The sequence below is a fragment of the Aulostomus chinensis genome, chromosome 14 (assembly GCF_037954235.1).
Source record: "Aulostomus chinensis isolate RoL2024-O1b breed Wild chromosome 14, RoL_Achi_v1.0, whole genome shotgun sequence".
Taxonomy (NCBI): domain Eukaryota; kingdom Metazoa; phylum Chordata; class Actinopteri; order Syngnathiformes; family Aulostomidae; genus Aulostomus; species Aulostomus chinensis.
This window is the reverse complement of record NC_141333.1, coordinates 9075823-9086925: the sequence shown is the minus strand read 5'-3', so window position 1 is coordinate 9086925 and position 11103 is coordinate 9075823. Positions and strand designations below refer to the sequence as shown.

At 41.6% G+C, this 11103-nt stretch overlaps 1 protein-coding gene across 1 annotated transcript; it reads right to left on the bottom strand.

Annotated features, from left to right (window-relative positions):
- Positions 1-82: 82 nt before the first annotated feature.
- comp (cartilage oligomeric matrix protein) lies at positions 83-10146 on the bottom strand. Its single transcript, XM_086225427.1, has 19 exons — positions 10049-10146; positions 8114-8187; positions 7802-7853; positions 7356-7504; positions 6215-6352; positions 5727-5804; positions 5288-5440; positions 4929-5033; positions 4469-4576; positions 4226-4385; positions 4034-4152; positions 3764-3816; positions 3479-3672; positions 3222-3400; positions 2215-2263; positions 1711-1907; positions 1447-1619; positions 1123-1262; positions 83-366 (listed from the first exon to the last, which is right to left on the bottom strand). The coding sequence occupies exons 1-19, from the start codon at positions 10113-10115 to the stop codon at positions 308-310; spliced, it is 2247 nt and encodes a 748-aa protein (XP_086081553.1). The 5' UTR covers positions 10116-10146; the 3' UTR covers positions 83-307.
- Positions 10147-11103: the final 957 nt, after the last annotated feature.

Here is an 11103-nt window from a genome sequence, read left to right as displayed (position 1 = left end):
ATCAAAGCAGCGTAGCTAGTTCAATGATCAAATTAATCCATGCCTTATTTACCAAAATCCACATTTATTCATAATTCAACTTTTTTCCAGATATAATACAGTGAAATATTAAACACAGTGGACAATATTTTGTAGTTTTATAACATTTACAGATTTCTATTTGGTAACAGCTCTGTCACAATAGAGTATCAGGTTTTACCTCTGCTTGGCTTTTCAAGACACATTTAGTCTCAATCAATCTGAGATCCAATTGTGTATTGCTAAGTATTTCCCAAAATTCCCCGGGCTTTTCCCAGAATTAATTTGCTCAGGCCACCAGCTGAACCTGCCGGGCTCTGTAGGTGTCGAAGTCCTCAGGAAGAGTGTCTGAAGAGAGAAACACAGAAAAATCCACGACAGTTTGTAGTTGCAGCAAAGAAAAAGAAAAAAAAAACATACAAGGTTTTTTTCAACAGGTAAAAGGGGAAATATCCAAATTAGTAAGAATGATCATATTTTCAGTTGTTGAGACTTTGGCTTTGCCTTCTCTTCATAGTTAAATTAGCCTGTCCACAATGCGATAGACAGAACTGAGGATTATGTCCCTAAACTGTTGATAATCAGATTTGTAATTATTACTCAAAAGAGACTAATAATCTAAGCCTGACATAAGAACACTGAAAATGTCACACTTTTAAAAAATAAAGAATATGCTCATGATTAGATGGCCACCACAATATTGTTAAGCAAATGCATAATTTTTTCATAAGCCTTCAAAATCTTTTTTTTAACCCATAACCTGTATTTTTTTTCAGACGAATAGAAAGAATAGGATCATAACAATTTTAGTTAAGATTTCTGTTCTTGATATTTATGCATCTAATAACTGATAGTGATAACCAAAGTTCCCTGGGTAACCTTTAACTGCTGTTAGGAAACATAAAATAACACTCTTGACCGCATTTCATCCTGTGCTCAAGTTCATGTCCTGAAATGTATGCAAATTTAATTATAGTTCCTAATTTGCATATTCAAATCAAACATTGATTTAGACGCTAAATAATAATTATGTAAGTTGTCAACTGAGGTGCCTTTATAACATTCATGTGACCTGTCGGTTTTGGCCGTAAACATGTCACTCACCATTGCAGCGGTAACGCAGGTTGGCCCAGATGATGTTCTCCTGGGAGAAACAGAAGACTCCAAGCCGGCCTCCTCTCATCGTGGCGTCTATGATGACGCCTGTGTCTGCCACCATCTGAGGACCCTCGTAGAAACGAACCCTGCGCACCAACACAGAGCGATGAAAACATCACACTGCGGAGTGGGTCAGCAGCAAAATATCTGCCTTTATGACCAGCTGGAATCTGTATTTTCTCCTTGAGTTACAGAGTTAATGAGGCTGAACACAGCTGAAATTCATATTGATCTCATCTTTTAATCCTTTGCAGGACAGGAAGTCGGTACCTGATGTAGCCGTCGGCAGGTCGGTGCTGGAGGAACCAGCGGTAAGACGTCTTGTCCTTCCAGCCAACATTACGAGCATCTTTCCACAATAGTTTCACCTGGTCGCTCGTGTCCCCAGTGTGCCACAGGGCGTTCCTCAGGTTCTCACCTGGACCTGTGTTTGACTTGACCGCCTTTTCAAAGCCACAGAGTGCATATAATAACATTCTCTGGAGCAGATAAGTTGGAAAATCTCTCAACTTTTCTCCTGGATCAGATGATTACCTTCAGTTGGATGCCAGGTTCTGCTACAGCTCTGAAGGGGTTCGCCTGCCAGTAGATCTGCTCCACTTGCTTCCACATCACAACGTAGAAGCTCGAGCTGTCCTGGTACCCGAAAATAAAACCTGCGTAGTCGTCGTCTGTTACCGTGTTGACGTGAAATGTCCCTTCAAAGTCAACGCCACTGAAAGCAGTGTAACCTGATAGAGAAAACATTGCAAACTGGAGATGAATGGACATCTAGAAAAGGTGCAGCGTTACACAGTATTTATAGAAACAAGGAACAAGCAAGCAACGTTACCCAAGAGATGTTTGCTTTAATTTATGGAGTTAACGTGACGAAATTAAAAGTCCTCATGAAGAAAGCATCAGCATTAATGTAATGATACCTGCACTGAAATATTAAACACGCCAAAGTCAAGGGGTTTCCCTTCCAGATTTGTGAGAAAGCGTTCTGCAAACGTCAACTGTCAGAAAATAGTTCATCAGTAATAACCAGGTTCTTACCAACAGCCAAACCGGGATCACTGTTCATCGTCTGGACAATCTCGCGTCCCTGCAGAGGGGAAAAAGTCATTTTAAAGGTCTGCTCTTGATATTGATATTTTTAGGACACGATCCGTCATGGTTTCAGTGTAATAGAGTCTAATATTTTTTTAGGTATAAGTATCTTTGACAAAAGTGTGATGAAAAGATTGATCCCACTCCCATGTCTGTGTGGAAAATATAAAGAAATAGCCTGGAACTGTCAAACTCGAACTAAATGTATTTACCAGCATCTCGAAAGACCAGTGATACTACTTTTACACCAAAAATAATGTAGTTTTTTTTTTTTTTAATGTGGTTCCTCGGTGTGTTATATTTAGCATCACAAACATGCTGGAAACGTGTGTGTTCTGAGCTGCTGTGCAGACTAATGATACAGTTCCTCTCTCTTTATGAGGTCCGTCCATGGTTGGCCCCTGTCAGCGATGGAGCCTCCATGTCAGATTCTTCCGTCAGTTAGTTTTGTTTTTTTCAAACCCACAGCAGCTAGTAGCCAGTTAGCATGCATTGCCAACATAACCGTATCATGCTGTGTGTGTAACCACAGAACTGCATACAAAGTGGTTGTAGCATCTGTTTTTTATGGTTTATCACCACCATTTTGGGCAGGTGATTACGTGTGACATAGCACATGAGTGTGCCCACCCTGGAGTCCTGTTTCCGTCGCTGGAGCTGCTAAATACCCACGACTGCTGCAGTTGTTTGACACCCGTTTAAAACCAATGTTCTCTTTACCACTGAAGATGAAAACCGGATATTGGAGAGGTTTTGTTCAGTGTTCAGCTTTCTAAGTGGCAGCTTTTATCGCGCTCCTTTAATCAAATACCAAAGTTACAGGGGGTTACTTTCTAGATATTTTTGATCTTGATCTTCTCTTCTGAAGCAAACCAAATATGTATATTTTCTAAAATGCTGAGCTAGTCCTTTGAATGAATGAAATGCTCAAGGGTATAAATCCACCACCTGACCTGGTTCAGCACCACCCAGTTGGGGTCGATCTGTGCGTCTCCCTCGGGATCTAAAACAACAGTCTGGTACTCTCTGAAGTCAGTGAGGGTGACCTCCGCATTTTCAGGACAAACGTCAATGGTGTCCACTATAGTGTCGTTGTCAAAATCCTTCTCACAAACGTTGCCTACCCCGTTGCCTAGGAGGACACGTAGATGATGGGTTAATCATTGTGCATACACGTTATTCCTTGTAGAGTGGCTGCAACACCTCCTACCGTCAGAGTCTTCCTGCAGAGGGTTGGGAATGAGACGGCAGTTGTCAGGACCAGGCGGCAGCAGGTCCGGGATGCCGTCATTATCATCATCATCATCGCACTCGTCTCCCTTCCCGTCTTTGTCGGTGTCCAGTTGGGAGCTGTTGATGACAGCCGGGCAGTTGTCTCGAGAGTCCTGGTGTCCGTCACCATCACTGGGTAAGTGAGCAGGATGTTAAGCCTGATTTCAAACTCATAAAACTCATAGAAATAAGAAGTGATGTTACCCATTGGGTCACACAGTACCTGTCTTTGTTAGTGTCACATGGGTCTCCGATCAAGTCATTGTCTGCATCCATCTAAGAAGTTTGACAGTTGTTGAAAGAAGTTTTAAAAAATGGGTGTCACTTCATCTCAGGCTGAAAGTTTCACATAATTATTTGTTTTACTTTTTGCTCATTCGCCGTCTCAAAACTGGCATAACCTGCAACTTTGCACAGAATTGCGCAACCCTTGGATATGTTTGTGATATGGTGTACAAAACTATTGTGCAACGCTACAGAAGAGATTTCTGACCTGGTCTGGGTTGGGCACATAAGGGCAGCTATCGCAGGCGTCTCCCACTTTGTCTCCATCGCGATCTATCTGGTCAGCATTGGGGACCCTTTTGCAGTTGTCCAGGTGATTGAGGATTCCTGAAATTAAAGAAGGTGTCAGCGAACCATTAAAATTCAGCTTCAAATGCAACAACCGCTGCAGGATACTAACCGTCCCCGTCGATATCTTCATCACACTCATCGCCGAATTTGTCAACATCTGTGTCCTTCTGGTCGTTGTTTTTGACGGCGCGGCAGTTGTCACACGCGTCGCCAAAGTCGTCCTCATCAATGTTCCTCTGGTCCACATTGGGGACAAGCACACAGTTGTCCTGTAGAGGAGAATCTGCAGTTGTAGTTGCCTCTTTATTCATCCATTCATTTCAATTGGATGACGTTGTTCTTCTGCATTAACCTGCGTGTTGAGGATTCCATCCCCGTCTGCATCATCATCACATGCGTCTCCAATTCCGTCACCGTCGGCATCTTCCTGACCAGAGTTAGGGACCGTAAGACAATTATCCTGCAATGAAAGGAGTTTTTTTATTTCGCGACAAGGAAGGGAATATGATATATCTCATGTAAAGAGATAAATATCGCAAAGGGACAACAGAACCACACATTAAGCACAAACAGGAGACACAAAAAACAAAAATAAGTAAATAAAATAACAGTTCAAAACTAGACTTGAAGGTGCAATTCCTCAGCAAGCCTTAACACATACAGTAAATCAGCTAATCTATAAAGGCCGGATGGAAATTTATTTTCCTCTTTGCAGATGACCCATCAATAGATACTGCATTTATTCTTTGCAAGTGACACATTGTTAAAATCTTTCATTTTCAAAGACTTGTCATGGACATAAAAAGACCCACCTTGGCACAGTTCCTCTCTGGACAGGACAGTTTCTCATCGGGGAAACCATCGATGTCGATATCAGGCCCACAGAGGTAGCCATTTCCAGCCCATCCGACTCCACACTGATGATGGGAAATGTTTATTTTGTTTTGTTTTTATTTATTATTTCAGGACAATGCACATTGATGAACATTAAAAAAAAGAAAACATAAATGTGTCAGATTATAGCCCAGGGGCTTCTTCCATCTGTAGTCCAAATTAGGATACCGACTGTTCTCGCGTTTTGCTGTTCTTATGGTCTTAAGCTCAGATGAGTTTAATTGTTCCAACACAGCCTGGAGTGTTTTCTATAACAGTAACCGTTTAATTTGCTTACTTGACATTCAATCCTCCCCTCTCGATGGACGATGCACTCGGCGCTGGCGTGGCAGGGGTTAGGTTGGCCGTTCCCACACGCTCGCTCAGGCCTGCAGCCTCGTCGCTGATCCCCGATGTAGCCTGGCTTACAGGGGCCACACCTGTAAGAGCCCTGGCAGCAGAGGCGTCACGTCCATCATTAGTGACATCCGTCTGTTTTACCTTTTCTTGCGTTGTCTTTTATCAAATTCATTTTCTTGCTGAAGTTCCTCGGATGCCGTCAGCTACAGTCACTGCAGCTACCAAGACTCATGGCTTTGCTACTTTTATTTTACAGTGCATCGCCACTCGCTGTTGCATCCTCGATTCAGATTTTTAGACATTTCATATCGCGTGATCCTACAAAGCTCTGCAGGCTTAAAGCATAGCAGCAGGTGCATGGTAAATTCAGTACTCACAGGCGTGTTCATGCAGACTGAGTTCTCAACACAACCGCCACTGTTGGGGGCTTCACATTCATTAATGTCCTTGCACACCTTGATGAGACAAACAACAACAAAGAAGAAACAAACATTTAAAACAAAAAAGATAAACCTGTCGATGTGGAAAAAGGAGAAGTTGTTCTCCTCGGAGTGAATAAAACATTTACGATCTCCTGGCGAGATGGGAAGATCATGTAATGAATGAAATGATATTCTAATCAAATCAAGAACTCTCTTTCCAGCTGAGCTTTTGAAAGTTCACTTCAGGTGAACGATGGCTGATGAATTTATCAAGCTACAAAAACACCGAGTGTTTAATACATACATTTGGAATATACAAGGTAATATCACCACTGCAACAAGTAGGAGTGAAAGAAAAGTTTGTGTTTCATAGTTTTCATTATTTGTAGTCTTTTCTGGTAGTCGGAGTCGTTACAATAGCAGTAGTTTTGTGTTTTGTCCACCTGTTTGTTGGCTCTGGCGTATGCCAGGCCAACACCCTGGACCTGGGGGCCAGTGTATCCAGCAGGGCAGGAACCACAGCGGAAACCCGGTGATGTATTGATGCAGCGTACACCCATGTGACATGGCATCACGGTACACTGCAAACAACATAAACAAAAACATGCATTCCGACATCAACAAGGATCCAAAAAAATTACTCCAGGAAACAGAGAGAGAGACAGAGAGGGAGACAGAGGGAGCAAGACAGAGAGAGTGAGCGAGAAAGAGAGAGGGAGGAGTGACATGCAGCCAATTGTGGCTGTAACAGTTAAACCAACTCATCGTGTTATCCTTTATTGTTCAAATAATACATTTATTTTGTTTTCTTTATCAAATAGCGTATGCTAGCGTCATGCTGTTTTGAATCTAACATCAATTTCATACATCACATATGTTTAACCATAGACGTTTATGTATCGCAGCCTCATGAATCCCATTGTAATGTTTCCTCTCAAAATGTTAGAAATTCTATGATCAGGGTGCAAAAAAATCCAGATTTTATCCAAACTTTCTCAAAACTTCTAAATTTGTTCCCCAAGACCGACACAGGATAATGAACTGAACAGAAAATTCTTTTTTTTAGCAGTATTTTTAAGAAAATAACAATTCTTTTGAAGCACGCACGCACACACACACACACACACACACACACACACACACACACACGCACACGCACACACACACACTAAACATAGCTCCATGAGTTTTGATTTTATATTCTTCCAGAACTGAGCTTTAAGCAAAATCATATCATGTTTTTATATGCTTTCTTTGTGTATTTCTAATTTTACAAGATTTATTCTTATTCTTATTCTTATTCTTATTCTTATTATTCCATACTTTATTGAGAGTTTCACACATAATTCCAGGATTTTTCAAGGTCTGGAAATATTTTTTAAGATTTTCAAGACCTGCGCAAGCACCCTGTATGATGAATTTATGATGTTGTGCAATTGTTGCACTGAACATCATCTTTAAAATTTGTCTCTGAAAATCATCGGCACTGATTTGTTCCTCTAAATGTTTTAAAATTGTAGCAAACCACACAGGTGAGGAATTTTTCTCTGTAAAATGTGCTGTGGCACATTTCATCTCTGGTACCTCGTCTACATCCGTGCAGTGGGTCCCGTTCCCCTCCATGCCGTCAGGACAGGGCCCACACTGTGGCCCCTGAGGTGACTCCATACACGTCACCCCCGGGTGGCACGGGTTGGGTACACAGGAAGGACGGGGGCAAAGTCCTCCCATCCCTGAGGAGAGAGGAGGTCACTTATCTCCAGGTTCAATGGAGTGAGTTCCTAAGCTCTGATCGTTCAAATCAACTCAACGCCCACTGCTGTGTTGTTTCTCAGTATAAAAGTTCCTGTAGAAACGGGCAAACATGAGAAGTTCCTGCTCTGGAAGAATTCCGAAGCTAGAAGGGTACGGAACAGTTCTGAAGCGATCGTTCGTGACTGGCACGTCAGCAAACCCATGGTCTGACATGTCAACGACTGAATTTACAGAAGTAAAAAGAGTTTATGAAATCTTGCTGATAGTGAACTCACCGCAGGCTTCACACTCCATCACCGTGTTCTTCAGGAATATGATCTCTTTTATCTAGAGACGAAAAAAATTGTTTATTGGAATTTTTGGAATCCTTTACTTTGGACAAAAAAAGTTGGAAAAAACTCATTGAAGCTCTTGAGAATTAAATGTGATTAAAGTCTGTATTTGGGCATTTAGGGTGCACTAAAAAGACAAAAAAGTCATCATATAATCTTGCTTATGTGTATTTTTTTAATGATTTATTAATGTGTGACTGTATTTGCCTATGAAATCTTCATATTGACCTCACTGCTTAGAAGAAGGTGGTTCACCTGCTGTTTCAGTAGCTCTTTAATCTCGGCCAAGGCGATGTTTGTCATTTTAATTTGACTGATAATTTCTCCGTCTGGGTTTGTAAAAAGAAATTTTAAAAAGTCATCACATTTCTTACAAGACAGAAGTTTATACAAAAATATAACATGATACAGGTAATACAGCCTACAGCCCTCCCTGACACAGGTGATATGAAATATAAATGAGCTGTTAGGACTCTGTGTGTGTGTGTGTGTGTGTGTGTGTGTGTGTGTGTGTGTGTGTGTGTGTGTGTGTGTGTGTGTGTGTGGTTTTTTTTGGGGGGGGTTGTTCTACAACCTGACATTCCAGGGGTATTGCAGGACTAATTTGTATCCGCCGCCCACATGTTCACTAGGTTTGTGGAGGCAGAGACCTTTTGATTGCAGCTGTGAAACACATTTACAAGATATGGAGAAATACATTTTTCGTAGGAACTAAATTCCATCCTGCTGCGCTGCTGCGTTACAGCCGTGTCCCAGCACGGAATATTATCTGTCTTTTTCTTTGTCAGATTTCTAAAAATACTAACAAAACAATGGTGAAATATCAAAACGATCATCTTTAAAGCAGAGAAGAAGAAATAACACAATTTTCTTCTCACAAATTAAAAGCTGCTTCCCAAACAAGTACTGCAGCAGTGTGTGTCCCCTTCGTTACGCCTGCTAATCCCTTCCACAGTACAGTTCTTTTTCTGCGTAACCCTGCTGACAAACAAACAGATGCAGTTGAAAACCTCCTTGATGGAAGTACTACAACACACCATGAACCGGTTCAACTCACTCGTTTATGTTAACAAAACTGCACAACTAACTTTCTGCACTAGTCACACTCCATTGGTTTGAACAAATCGTGACATCCATCGAGTAAAAAGAGAAATTCAAAGTGTCTGAGTCTTCAGTTGCTTTAGTTGAACTTTTCCTGCGCACCCACTTGAGCGTATTGGACGAGACACACGACGACATCGAAATAGCCTCAACCTCAACAACCTCATGGTTCTGTTGGTCCCTCCATACATGTGTGTGCTTCAGAACATGATACTGAGTAGTCTGAATTAATATTCAGTGTCATTTTTACAAGTCCATAAACCTGTAAGACTTCGACCGTAAACGTTCCTTGAATATCTCATTTGCAACCATTTACAATCCTATTGATGACATGTTCATGTAATCTCTGACCCCTGAAGCTGCCAGCTGACCCAGAGAACCCCCCCCCCACCCCCCTACACCCCCCCCCCCCCACACACACACACACACACTGCCCCCTGCCTCCAGAGGACCTGCATGAGTGAGAAGGGCAGGAAATATGTTCTTGTCATTAGTAGCAACTCTGTTTACAAAATAAATTCCACAACATACTGAAATAAACCTGCATAACTGTTGATGTCAGTGTGAATGATGCACTTGTGTCTGAGATGCGCTGAGAACCAAAACCCTCTGATCCCCCAGTAATTCAAATAGACTTTAAGAGACTAACAAGAAAACTAATTAGCAAAATAAAGAACACTTTAAAAGAATGAACACATGGACAGGTGACAAATTAAAGGAAAACACAGAAAGCAATAAGAAGGATGTGAATTACTTGCTACAGTTGCCAGATCTCAAACAAATGAAGACCTGTGGGAACTTAGCGACCGAATTTTTCACCCATCTTTTAATTTGATCCTTAAAGAAATATACATCAAAGATGGTGTCATGTCTTTGACATTCTGCACTAGCATTTTTTGTCTGCATCAATCAAATCCCAGACGTCTACTTACAGTCATATAATTTCATTTTTTTAATTAAAATGAATGAGAGTAACGAGCATTTTAAGTCACTTTAAAAGCCTGAGCGCCAAGTTTCCAATGGTTTCATCTTATTGTTTCTCAGCGAAACTAATAATTGCTACAAAAAAAAATTAAACCTTTGGCCCACCTCTCTGTCCCGCTGCTAGTTTCTGTCCCATGCAGAGGGCACAGGTCAGCACCAGGAACCACAGCATGCTGCTTCAGCTCAGAAGTCCTCCTGCAAATCTGGGTCCTGCAGGCTTTCAGTAGTCTCTCTCTTGCTTTGATTTTTATACCACAGCAGGACACCCCCCCCCCCCCAACCACCCACCCCACCCTTCCAAACCCCCACTTCCCTGACTTACATCTCCATTCTCAGGGTTAAAGCTCCTCAGGATACTGATGTTTGGGGAATTCCAAGAAACAGGAATAGCAGTTTGATTGCACAACATTGTACACGGCGCGTAGAGCACACGCACCACACAAGCGTGTGATTTACAGGTGCACGATGGGTTAAATCTGGGTGTTGTTTAAAATATTTTGTTCAGATTGTGATGCACGGAGGGGGAAAAAAAGCTGTTGCTTTTGGCGCAGTGGCGGTTTCGTCTGGATTTTAAGTCATTTAATTGTGTGTTTCTTCAGGCTCTCTGCTTGTTACATTATTTAACATGAATGTAAGTTTCATTATACTGTATGAGCTGTGGAGAAAGACACGCGTACTAGAAAAGGCTGGTAGATTAGTCTTTAATTATATTAAGCCACATTTTTTTGCCCTGATTTACAATTTAGTCATACGTATTTGACACGCACGATAAATGTTTTATTCAAACAGAGAAATTGCCTGGAGATAAAGCTTTCAGAATGAACCGAAAACCCTTTTTCCTCCATCTTTTCCCTCGATACCTGAATGCAAGAAACAGTACGACTCAATTCATAGAAAGAAGGGGAAAAAACTGAATATGTGATTTATGACCAGTCTGGATTTTATATCAAACTCTTGTTTACTCCTCCACGGTAACAGTTTCATTAGAATTGGTGTGTGTGTGTGTGTGTGTGTGTGTGTGTGTGTGTGTGTGTGTGTGTGTGTGTGTGTGTGTGTGCATGCGTGCGTGCCAGGTATTGCTCATGTTGTGGGGACATTTTTTGCACGTTGGGGTGATAAAACGTCAGTTCTCATGACCTCTAAATCAGTTACCTTAGGGT

What these genes read in the sequence shown, in the direction of transcription:
- comp (XM_086225427.1), bottom strand. Translation starts at nt 10,115, where the DNA reads ATGCTGTGGTTCCTGGTGCTGACCTGTGCCCTCTGCATGGGACAGAAA. An exon ending in CAGTCTGCATGAACACGCCT is followed by an intron (nt 5,441 to 5,726) that starts GTGAGTACTGAA and finishes CTCTGCTGCCAG; the next exon opens with GGCTCTTACAGGTGTGGCCC. An exon ending in AGGGGAGGATTGAATGTCAA is followed by an intron (nt 5,034 to 5,287) that starts GTAAGCAAATTA and finishes TCCCATCATCAG; the next exon opens with TGTGGAGTCGGATGGGCTGG.